Source organism: Passer domesticus, chromosome 6, assembly GCF_036417665.1.
Source record: "Passer domesticus isolate bPasDom1 chromosome 6, bPasDom1.hap1, whole genome shotgun sequence".
Lineage (NCBI taxonomy): Eukaryota > Metazoa > Chordata > Aves > Passeriformes > Passeridae > Passer > Passer domesticus.
In genome coordinates, this window is record NC_087479.1 from 15,776,501 (window position 1) to 15,788,994 (window position 12,494).

The 12,494-nt window shown below is 43.6% G+C and overlaps 1 protein-coding gene and 1 long non-coding RNA gene across 4 annotated transcripts in view; one reads left to right on the forward strand and one right to left on the reverse strand.

Moving 5' to 3' along the window:
• Positions 1 to 662: 662 nt before the first annotated feature.
• LOC135302711 (uncharacterized) lies at positions 663 to 7,279 on the reverse strand. The gene is made up of 2 exons (XR_010364272.1): positions 6,990 to 7,279; positions 663 to 6,779 (listed from the first exon to the last, which is right to left on the reverse strand). It is a non-coding gene; the product is annotated as an uncharacterized LOC135302711 (long non-coding RNA).
• A 98-nt stretch (positions 7,280 to 7,377) lies between these two features.
• Positions 7,378 to 12,494, forward strand: part of ITPK1 (inositol-tetrakisphosphate 1-kinase) — a 141,550-nt gene continuing 136,433 nt past the window's right edge. Inside the window, exons 1-2 of one of the 3 annotated variants that reach the window (XM_064423532.1) lie at positions 7,378 to 7,397; positions 7,839 to 8,011. In XM_064423532.1, the coding sequence (XP_064279602.1) occupies positions 7,917 to 8,011 (95 nt within the window). In that variant the 5' untranslated portion in view covers positions 7,378 to 7,397; positions 7,839 to 7,916. The other 2 variants (XM_064423531.1, XM_064423530.1) reach the window with 2 other exon arrangements.

Below are 12,494 nucleotides of genomic sequence, written 5' to 3' on the forward strand. Positions count from 1 at the left end.
GTTTCATAACTGTAGAAAAATTTATGGCAGCTGCAAGTTCTCCTTTCCCCAGCTGTGTGAGTGATGCTAAACCAGTCTTTTGGGGCTGTTGTCATTGATAGCAAGTGGAGATGATTAGCAAAGAGGTGTTCAGGTTTGAAGTCTCTCAAGATTGAGTAGGTGACATCCTCTGACAAGACTCACATGCCTATTATTGTCCCCCACCCCAATCCAGGCTTCATCATCTTCAGATTGTGGTCAGTCCTTATGGCAGGTTATTTTGGTTTGCAGAGTAGCCAAAATCTAACCTGAAAGCAGTGTCAACTTTACCCTCAAGACATCTGGGGCTAACTTCTAATTCTATGACTTATAAAACCATTTTCTTGAGTGTAGTCCAAGTAGCTGAAAAATTACTTACATGCCTGCAACACTTTTATGACAGCTCCTTGGCACATCCTGAGGCCTCTGCCATCTAAATGGTGGCATGAGTACTTTCCTCTGGTTTAGGCTGTTCCTCAACCTCTCTAATTTCTCCTAGCAGTGAGAAAGAAATTTTTCCTCTATGTGAAAAAGAATCCCACTTCATGTGCTTGGTGCAAATAACCACTACACAAAGTGCTGAGACCTCAAGAAGAATATTCTTCTAACTTGTCCTCCGTCTGATTTGTTTACCTTGTTTTCCCAAATAAATAAAAGAGGGAGTGTGTATGTATCTATATTTATTGCACAATTTCAAAAACAAGTACATAGACCTCTTTTGGACATTGAGCTTCTATAGGTATTGGGACAGTTTGCACTTGGGTAATGAAATTGGGTTCTGATGAAGAGAATAGGTACATGTTAGCTCATCCCTTATCAAACAATGGGAATCTTCATAGGCACAGGTTAGGACAAACTTTTCATCCATGTGAAAAGCTTTCTTAGAGGTCACACCAGAAAACTGAGGTTCAAGGCAAGCAGTCTTCATCTGTTCAGTCACGAGCATTCCTTCCCCTCTCCAGAAGCTCTGAGAGAAGGGAAAATCCCAAAGGGCAGCATTGGCATTGTATGTTCAACTCTAAAGGCTGCTCTTGTACATGTGGTACATTAATATAAAGCACAGAAGTGGCCTGTTCAGAACCACTAGGAATATTTGCTGTGATCCTGTCTGTGGAAGTGTCCCTTTTAGCTGTCAGAAATGTGACTGGCAAGCAATACCTGTGCAGGCAGATCCAAAATGACACTCTGGGATTGTAACAAGTCTTGCATTCAGACATGCTCATTGCCTAAGCTGTATTTACAGACTGTCAGGCCCTGAGTATATGAGAATAAATTTAATAGCACAGTGATACAACACATATTAATAGAATTTATCGTCTATGCAACTACAAGTGTCTTACAGGATCTAGGCAATCTGAAATGTCTGAAAGTTTGTGATTTTAAATGAGCTATCTATTTCACTTTACAAGCCTGACCCTCTAGTAAATGCTCAGAGTTGTACGCAAATTGTTGTCTCAGTTGATTTATTCCAGCTCTTTTTGTTGATGGTGGTTTGGCTTGGGTTTTTCCCCTTTTGCCTTTTACACTACAGCCCCTGTTTTCTATAACTTGTCTCCTGAATTTTCAATTCTTTTCTACATGAACTTTTTCTTTCAGAAGGGCTGCTTGTAGTAGGAGGCAGAAATGGGATGTTACAGGACAGAGTGTTGGTAATGTGGAGGAGATCTACATGTACAGTTTAATCTTTGTATATGAGACTGCTACTTGAGCAAAAGTGAAAAAAAGTCTCTTTTGGTTATTGAGTGTGGCGATTAGATAATGTTTTGGAATGCACTCTGAGTGGGAAAAAGCCAAGGATGGGGGGTGACTGGTGGAGCAAGACAGGTTATATTCCTGCTTCCATGAGAGTAGTAAGTAGGAGTCAAGTCAGTGCACCCACCATTGGTGTGTAAGTATGAAAGGTTTGTGAACACAAGAGGAACAGCACCTGACTCAAAGCAGAGCTTTCCCAACTGTGCTTCTAGATTATCACCCAGAAGCATCTTTAGTTAACTTCAGGATAGTTGTGGCATGTCCAAAAGAACTCTTGTCTGTCCAAGGGAAGATCATTTTGGTTAGGATTGAGGTTGTTTCCAAAAGCTGTTCTACATCTTGCTGATGAAGCTTGAGTTTCCTCTGTGTGTCAGTGGCAAAAATGAGGTGTGTCCTTCTGCAACATCCTCATATACTGGGGCTACTATCAGATGGATTTGGTTTGTTTGTTGTTTTGTTTTCTTTAATACACTAAAGTTAGTTTGCTTTGGAATACTGCTGGCATGGGCTTTGGAGATGCTTCTCTGCATCTATTATTTTTGCATGTGTAAGACTATACATTGTGGTAGCTTTTGAAAAAAATGGAAATTGCTGCCCTTCCCAGAGAGGAAAGCCAGTGTCTCCTGATGGGACTGTACAAAATCAGCAAGCACAATGGCTTGTGAACTGTTGGTGAACTCTAAGGAAGCATTTAAACTAAACAGGAAAAGGGTCCTCAACCAGTGGAGCCATGAGAAGAAAGTGCAAGTGATGGTGTAGCCCACACCGGACTTGTATCTTTCCTGTTTTCTCAGTTTTAGCAGTTTAAAAGGTTCAACTGTAGCCCCAAAAAACTCATGGAAATGGAGAACCACTGGAATGAGGACATGTTCTTTAGGTCACCTTTAACATGCTCTCAACAGAAGAAGCAAAGACAGATGTAAGCCAGCAAAACATGGGACAATAGTGGTAGGATTCATATATGTCCAGGTCACTTTATATGAATTTATATACATGAGTTATGTGTCCATGTCAGTCTGATTTATATTCATTAATATTAAAAGAGCTACATTGTTTTTTTTTTAAAAAATAATAAATTACAGCAATGCAAAATATGTGGTAAGATGGCTCATTTTGCTGTAAGCATGCTCCCAGAATTGTTATAGGTACTAAAACCACCTGACTAAAAAATCACAAACAGCTATAAGCAGAATACCTCTCTTAACATGAAACTGTAGGTGGAGAAAACCTCACTGCAGCCTCGCCTTATCCAAGTCTCAATCCAAACCTTAATAAACTGTGAGCTTATCCAAATCCTTCAGAGAACAATCTTTCAAGATTTCCTTAAACATAAAGTTTGAATCATTTTAACTACACTGAAGCAATCACCAAAGTATGTATATCCATATGTGTGCATTGAAAAAGTTTGCATGAGCATTATTTCCACAAGGCTGCTTGCCATAGTAAAAGGCAAGAGAGCCACAGTAATGCAGCTGTGTGTCTGTGTCCACAGTTGGGGTTTGACTGGCAGAACTTATTCAGTTTAAAAAAATCTGCTCCTACTGACATAATTATACTGGCACAGGACTTTGTCATCTTTTTTCTCAGCCACACAGGTTTTTTGTGGCTTTAAATTCTTTATTCATTGATGAAATGCTTTCCTTGGTTTATGAGCTTATACAGAGTCTGTCCCCAACAGCTACATGACAAGCAAGCGAACTTGGCAGCCAGACCTTTTCTTGCTTTCCTGCAGCAAGTACATTCATCAGAGCTCAGGATAGAAAACTTTTTGAGCTGTATATAAAGTAAGATGTACCTTCTCGTAAAGGTGATTTCCTTGCAGTTTCAAAAAACCCCATAGTTATCCTGTTTTTATGGCTGGAACAGAAGAGCTTGCTGTGCTCTCAGTGTGACAGGCAGCCGTCTGAGCAGCACTCCACTGGGGCTGATGTGAGCTCAGGAATTCTTGAATGGCCCTGCACGGGCTGGTCATCTGCCAGGCATTGTTACTCTCTTTTGGAAGGTTTTTGAGCTTTTCTAGCTGAATTCCTTCTTCTGATCTCAAAAAGATCAGAAATACCAATGAACCTCAGGCAGTACTCATTAATCTTTCCATTCTTTATAAAATCAGAATACTGAAGCATAAACTGCATAGGTTTTCAGGTGAGTGGAGGAGTAGAGGTGAACCATGCCTTCCCCATCCATGCTGCTGCTGTGAAGTAGGATTGCCAAAAAAAGAGGCAGTTTGATCCCTTCTCTTCCTGGCTTCTTTTTTCCAGCCTGTTCTCTGCCTTGTGCCACTATAAACAGGTAGAGAAAAGAATAGTGATCTGGATTAAGGAATTGGTTTAAGCTAAGACTTAAATACTGTTCTCAACTTCTGGGTTTAAGTCCATCTAAGTTCCTGGCTCCCTTATTCTGTTCTTGCACAGCCACAAAAGCACATGGACTGTTGTGAAGGAGGGGTGTGGCAGCTAGAGGGGGTCCCTCCTGGGAGCCATGACCAGAGCCCTGCAATGGGCAGGTGTTGCATGGCCCTTGGCAAGGGATAGCCGTGGTGTGTTTGAATTCAGACATCAGAAATGAGCTTTCACCCCCAGGACTAACCTTCACTGATTTATCACTTAAAAACTGCTGGCCAAGACCACATTCAGAAAAGTTTCTAAACAATAGCTGCAGGTATGTGTTTTGCCAGAAATTAGGCAAAAAACAACCATAAATTGTAGAAACTCAGCTTCTGTCACACACATCCTCTAGTGAACCACTGTGGAAAGAAGTCCTGTCTGTCCTTTGGTGAATCTTGCAATGATTAATCAGTTGTAGATGTAGCAGAGACCTGAGGAAATGGCAGCCCACCATGCTTCTCATACATTTCTCTCTGGCTGCCTCACTGGTGATGACAAGTTCCACAGGCTGTGCAGCACCTGGACTACTCTTAGTGTCTCTCTCAGGGCCCAGAAGGAAGCTGCAGTGCAGCACATGCAGAGTTTGCTGTGTATTCCCTCCTACCTACAACCTCATTCCAGCAGTGCTGTGCTAGCACATGGTCTGACTTGGTGGTTTGACTGACTGGAGAAAGGGGAGACCTGTTCTATACAGAAGGCTCAGCCCACCCTCCTGCCCATCCACAGCACAGTAAGAGCTATCTTGTAATAATAAAAAATGCAAATAAAAGTAAAAACTAAACTGCAGGCAATGTAAATCACTTCACCACCTTCTTTCTGCTCATTGCAAAAGATCCTATTGTGACTTCTGCTGGGCGCTGAAAAAATAATTCAAAAAATATTGAGAAAATATACTTTGATAACTAATTAAGTGGAGATGTCTCATTCTAAAATGATTTTCTATGGAATTTTACTAACTTGTGCCACATTGCAACTATCCAGCTTGGTCAGAGCCCTGTATTTGTTGAAAGGGTTAGAAGACAAGGTGTGAGAGGTTCCAGCTAAACAAGGGAAACCTGCTTTGGCCTGTAGCTGAAGCTTAGATGAAGAGGAAGATATTTCTGATTGCTGGAGGGCTCAAGATCCTAATCAACCCTCACCCCTTTAATTAGCATGAAGCAGCTCATGAGCTGCAGCTTACGGAGTTGGGCCACTGTAACAGGAATAGTCAGCTTGCTCCTGATCAGGAATTGCATAAATATTACCCTGGGGCTTCCTGTGGTCGCAGGTTTGGCATTGCCTGAACAAGCTCTGCAATGTAAACAGAGGATTGTAATTTATTTAGCACCACTGAACAGCAAGATGCAGTACAGAGGCACATCAGGTGAAATGTTTCCCACATCTGCAGCTGTTCAAGGGTTAAGATTCAAAAAGTATAATTTAAAATTAAGGCATTTACCAGCTTTCTCCTTCCTAAGACTGAACCTGGTCTTTGATATATGTCATACAAGTTTGTCTGTATTGCAGCAAAGCAAATTCCTCCTTTTTAGTGCATGTGCTTCATTTCCACAGGAGCTAGGAATGCACAACACCTCTAAAAACCTGCTCTCCCCCATCAGGAAAAAAAATACATAAATATTTCTGCAGACTGTGTTTTAGATTGGTCTGAAGCCATAATATTTCTTACAAAAACATTCAGAAATAAATAATTTTGAAAGTTGGCTTCAATAATTTCATGTTTCAATACATTCATATTCTATTCTGATACAAATATAAATTTTGAGCTTAATATATTGATGCAAATTTTAATAAAGTCTAAAATGAATCCAGTGAAATGATAGCTGAAATAAAGCACTGGTATTGGCAAGACAAAACACTTCATAACAAGAAACCCAAGTAAATTTGTTTCAGGATTCTTATATTAATATGATAATGTTTGATAAAGTATTATATTTTTGAGTTACAATTTTTTCCAAAATTACCAAAAATGTTTAAATATCAGTGAAACATTCTGCAACAGGAATCATGCTATTGAAATAGATTTACTAATTCTAATTACATTAATTAATAAACTGAAAAAATGGGTGAATATGATTAAGATAAAAAGTGTTCTGTAAAATAAAGGTTAGAACATAGCAGTGGCAAATAAGATGAAGGAGAAAAAGAAAGATATTTATTCCTCAAAGCAACCACAAATGGAGAAAAATACTATGATATAAATTTTCAAAATCCATTGGTATGAGCTGTTTGCAGGTGGTTCCATTCCTTGCCTGTTTGCCAATATACCCTTGGGTCAAGATGACTGCACTGTTCATGTGAGCAATGACAGGAATGTAAAATGCTTTCTACCAACTCCCTAAATCAATTACCCCTTTCATATTTCTTAGGGCTTTCACCCTTCTTTCCTTAGCATGGATACTTCTACCAATTCTCCAATACTCTGCTGAAGTTCTAAAGCCGCATTTGCTGTGGCACTGTGAGTCAGCAGAACTCGCTGAGCAGTTCCCACTGCTCAGGGCTCCAGGGCTGCTTCACAGAAAGCGTCATCGCAGAAGCATCGTCTGCACCTCAGCTCAGGATTGCAGGTGCTGCAATCCAGCCCCTCTGTGAAGGACATTGTTGTTGTAAAGGCCATGCTTTCCATTCCTGGAGAGACAGAGAAAAATGTTCACGCTGAAATCGTGATCGTTTCAGATGAAGGGGAAAAACAAAAACGGGGAAATGATACTTGGCTGTGAGCCAGCACAGTAATTCAGACTGAAAGATTCTTCTTCTAAAATGAAGCACAGAACAGCTGCCTCAGTATTTAGGGAGGCACAACCCAAAAATTAGAATGTGAGTCCATGCTTGCATTACCTGCCTTCTGCCTCTTGCAAAAGAAAGTTAAATATCAGATAGCTATTACTGCAAACTCTGTTTAATCCCTTGCAAATTCTGGAAGAAGGCTTTGCAGTGAAGACTCATGTTTACTTGGAACGTTTTTTCTGTGAAAGACGTACTGACCAAGTGCTTTCAATAGCACCCATAGGAAATGCAAGTACTGTGTAGAACTGTTCCTCCCTAGGAAACCAAAATCCACGGGGCATCCATGGGGCATCCCCGGAGCATCCACGGCCCCCCGGCCGGGCCAGGCCCAGAAAGGGGCGCTGTCTCTTTAAGACGGCGGCGCGCGCGCCCCCTGGCGGCGGCGGCGCGGAGTCCGGGGGCGGGCGCGGCCCCGCGGTGCCGCGGCGGGGCGGGAGCGCCCCGGTGCCCGCCCGCGAGGTGGGTGGGAGCGGAGCGGAGGGGACGGCCCGGAGGAGGAGGAAGTGGAGGCGGCTGTGAATAGCGGGCAAATGGGGAGCTGAGCGGCTGCAGCAGCAACAGCAGCAGCACCGCGGCCGCGCAGCAGCAGCAACAGCAGCGGCGGCGGCGGCGGGCACGGAGGCGAGCTCGGCGGCGGGGTCCGTGCGGGCGCTGCGGGCGTGCCGCGGGGCGGGCGGCAGCGGCGGCGTGCCTGCTCGGCTGGCGCTCCGGGGCTGGTGCGGGGAGCGGCTTCTCTGTGCCTCGGCGAGCTGCCCGCCGGTGCGGGGAAGGGCCTGCCGGGGCTGCCTGCCTGCCTGCCGGGGCTGCCCCTGGCGCGGCGCGGCGGATCGGCGGGGCGGGCGCGGAGCAGCGGCCGCCGCGGGGAACCGGCTGATCCTCCTTTCTCTGCTTCTCTTCCAGCCGTCGTTTGGCAGGCGCCGAGCGCGAGCGGCAGCCGCGCTGCCCCGCGGACTGGTCGCCTGCTCGCGGGGCGGCACCATGCAGACCTTCCTGAAGGGGAAGCGGGTGGGATACTGGCTGAGCGAGAAGAAGATCAGGAAACTGAATTTCCAGGCCTTCGCCGAGCTGTGCCGGTAAGGAGGCGGCCCTCGCCGCGGGGAGCTGGGGACGCTCGGTGCTCGGCCGTGGCCCGCGCCGCCCTCGGGCGCACCGCTCTCGGTGCGTGGCTCCGCGGAGCCGGCTCTGCCCGCCGGGACCGGGGCCGCAGGGCTCGCCGTGCCCCGGGCACCCCGCCCCGCTGCCGCCGGGCCGGGCTGAGCGCTCCTGCTTCCCGCTCACCTGGGCGCTCCAGGGAAACACTATCCGGGATGGTGCAGGGTCCCCGTGGGTGTGCCAGGGCCCGGCACAGCACCGCGTTACTGCCCGCCTGGGTACATTTCTGCCCTCTGCTTCCAGAGGGGTCTCTGGTATTCCCGTTGGAATAGGGTCATTTGGGATCTTTGTGGACCCACTTCCAAAGCCGAGTTATTATTAGAAAGAGTCAAACGTTCTGGGAAGAACTTTCCTTCAAGTTGTGTGAAAACACGTAAAATTAGGGTCTGCAAACGCCTGAGTAAGCTTGTATTCCATTTGGGATGTGAGTGAGACATCTGAAGATGGTATAACTGTCTGAGTTATGCATCTGTTTTGTGCTGTCCCAGAGGTAAAGGTTAGTTTGATAAGCTGTCATTAGACTTTATCTGAATAGCTTAGAGGATAATTTTTGCGGTATATTACACAATTTTATTATTTAATTGGGAGTTTAAACTCCATGTGGGTCCAAGGTCTTGTGACACATGCATTACAGCTACGGGTACTGAATAATAGCCTTTTATTACTTCATTCTAATACTAAGTTTATAACAAGGAGACTAAATCAGTTTTGATAATTGAAAAATATGCTGCAAACTTTACAGAATATATTGTATGAGACTTCAAATGCACTTTGTTTAAAGCATGTCATGCTAAAAACACCAGTCCCTGTGAAATTTCTGTTGACAGCACTTGCTTCTTTCTGTAAAGATGAAGGAGGCAGAACAGAAAACTGTTTCAAGAAAGTGACAGAAACTTTTACATCGTTTTTTGTACTTGGCATTCTGTATCCCCCCTGTCAAACTTCAGCAAAACCTACTAGACTTTTTAAAAGCATAGAAAGGGCCACAAGTTCTGGTTTAATGTCTAATTTCATGTGGTTCTCCAAGCAAAATTCTTGTCGATGAGTAATGCTAAATTTTGCGCTTGTAGGAGATTTTAGGTTAGTTTTGTGATGCTCAAAACTACACTTTTACCTCTATTAGGCATACAGAAAGTTTTTAGGGCCTTGAGGTATGATAAAGACTGTTTTTTGTACCTGGAAACTACAGTGAATCTCAGAAAATCTATTAAAAACTTCTTGGTATTATGTTCTGTACATTGTTATATTTAGCAATCTCCAGAACAGACTTCTCCTCTGTTGTCCTTGTTTCTCTTTTTGACTAAGTGCTTTGCTTCCTTTTTCTCTACCTTAGAAATTCCTTACACTTCCGTTATGTAATATGGATCTACAATTTCTTTGTGTACTGTGCAAACTTATTAATAGTTTTGGGTCATCATGCTGCTGTGGAAATTGACCCCAAAGTGTCTCTCTTGCTACACTTTACTAATTTCTTGGTGAAAATTAGGCTACCTCATCCTGTACGGGCTAAGCTCAATTTGAATAGCATTTACAGATGCTGGATAGAGATGGCTGTTCATGCATGCTTTGATACTTTTAAAAGCATTATTGCCATTTCTGTACAAGCAGAGATAAATGTTTGGTTTAAGTATCAGTACAGTCATTGGAGCACATTCTGCTGATTATTTTGGATGCTCTATTTTCATTCCTAGTAAATTCTATTGACATCAAAGGGAAGCTGCATTAATTGAGGCAAAGATTTAAAGTATTTTATGGATAATATCTACTAGATAACTTGTGTGCTTGTAAGCTCTTTTTGTGGTAGAAGAAGTCATGCCAAGCTTAACATACGTCTTACTAGAAATCTTGTGTATGATAAAAAACAAGACAAGCATACTCATTCCTGTACAGTGATTCATGTGTTAGAGTGGACTATGTATCTGTCTGTCTACTCTATGTGCTTTATGGTGACTGCTACTTGGAATTTATTTGCCTGTTGCCTAGGGATATACTTTCTGGATGACTACAAAGTTCAGATTTGTTTGTATGAGTTTGTAATGAAGCAGTTATATAGTCCAGGAAAGTAAGAGGAGCCTCCTAATGAACTCATGAAGCAAGGTTTAAACCAGGGGAATTATTAGGATAAGGAGAATCTTTATTTCTTTACAGTTAACCAGGGCAGCCACTTCTTGTGCAAAGCACTGACATCCTAAAGAGGTCATGGACAGACATTTCAAAATCTGTTCAAAGCATTCTCTGAGAGACAGAGTCTACGTGCTAGACTGCTTTCTGAAGTGTGGCTCCAAGTTTTAGGTTAGATTGTCTAGCTGAGATGAGACATTAGCCAGTGTGAGTGGGCCAGAAGCTAAGGTGTAGCTTTGGGGTGTCATGGCTTCAGCTTTCTGCTCCACAAGTATTGGGCAGGAACCTTAAATACTTACCTCTTGTTGGTATCCATCTTGAAACTTTCTGTATAACTGACAAGAGAGCTGTTCTGCCCGAACAGCAGTGTCTTGGGACAAGGGAATCTTCCTCTTACCAAAGGCCTTTGCGTTCACCTGCATGTTTGGTCCTCACTGTGACAGACTAGATATGTCCTACTTGAGCTGTCTTCTTTGTAGGGATAAAAGTAGTGCCTGTGGTTGCATATACCTTCACATTTATAGCACAGACCAGTAATCCCCAAATTGTTGAGTTGCACCCCAGTGCAGACCTTAATGCTTCTGCATCTCCCTGGGGATTCTGAGCAGAGTGATGACCAAAAAGGCAGTGTGTTTTCACAGGCCTGTTGCAGAGAATCAGTGATTTCTGAATAGTGCCTTAAGAGCTGTTGACTTGGAGGATAGAATACTTGGCCTGTCACCTGGGAAGCCTGGTTTCAAGCCTGTAGCTGATGTCTCTCAAGGGAGACCAAACCTGAAGATGGGCCAAGCTCACTCTGGTCCTCTGTCTGAACCTGCCACTGTGTATAGAGAGGGATGTGACTTTGTTCCCTAGTGCCAGGTTAGTAATTCTCCCTGCTATGTCTGAAGCACTATGGCAAGGGCATTCCTTTGGGATGAGGTGTGTTCTCAGTTCTGGTCTGTTTCCTGAGGTGGTTTTTGGTTTTGCCCAGCAGCTCTTTTCTAAGCTGCTTTGTAAGCTGACGTTGGAGCAAGACTTTTATGTTGTGTTCCACGCATCAGTACAGTTTCAGTAGTGAGAAGAGAGTTTCTGTCTCGGTCTTTCTGATAAGAAGGTATTCCTGTTTGAGTTGTGATACAGGGTTGAGCTCTTTTGTGTGGAACAGGGCACTTGGTACATGTTTCATATACTGTCAGGCAATTTATTACTATTGACAAGTTGTCCTGTGCTTTTAGTAAAGCTGCTCGAACACCATGCTTTGTGTTGCACTTGGAATTATCTGCATTCCAGCATATATGCTGCAGCTGCTGTTCCCTGAGTGTAGGGTCCTTGCAGGACTGCAGCTTGCAAGTCTGGTTGGTGCATCTCAAACAGACTTTCTTGTGAACCTTTATGTTCTGCTCCTCTAAGACGGTACAGTCTGAGACTAGGTTGCTGTCTGTTGTCAAAATATAGAGTATCTATGCCCTGCTGAAAAGTAAAGCAAGGTGTCTAGGCATTCCTAACAGAGAATTTAAGAGCCTGTGATATAAGTGCGTAGTTGTGAGGTTGTCATGTTTCTCTGCTGCTACTGAAAGGAGCAGTTCCTCCTTTCTCTGGTTTCTTGGCCTCATCTTCTGTCTCAAGCTGGGTTTAATGGTTATGCAGTTGGCAGAGACTTTCAATCCAACCAGTTCCATGCTCATTCCATGTTGACCTTGGAATGGCTGTCACTGTGCAGGTGCATGAACACTAATATGAGGTTAGGGAAATGGAGATGCCACATTCCATTATAGAGATGGGGGAGCTGTGTGAATGTCAGATGGTGGTAAGGACTCTTGGATGCCCATGTCATAATTTTGTAAAATACACCTGCTGCCAGGTCTCTGTGGACATTGTGAATGAAAAGACTCCTGCTCGTGGCATATATGTGTAAAAATGCATATATCTACTCAAAAAATGAGTTGTGTGTGTTTGGCACCAGTTAAGATTAGTGAGGTGCAGCCATTTACAAATGTTTCTTTGCTCTGTAAAAGCCTCCATTTCCTTGGTAGCTGTTCTGCTTGTCAGCTGTTACTTTGGTCTCTTCTGGGAGCTCTGGAGATACGAGCAGTAAGGTCATGGCAATATGAATAAGTTATAGTGATGTGAAATGAAATACACTTCATGCAAGAGGAGACAATTTCAAGTCACCCAATTCTAAATGATAAGCTACTTCTCAGTTATTTTGGATAAAAGCATTCGTGAGTGCAGCTTGTAAGTTTGCATGGTAATGTGGTAGCTTTTCTGTGTATATACATAAAAAGTCAAAATTCTATTTTA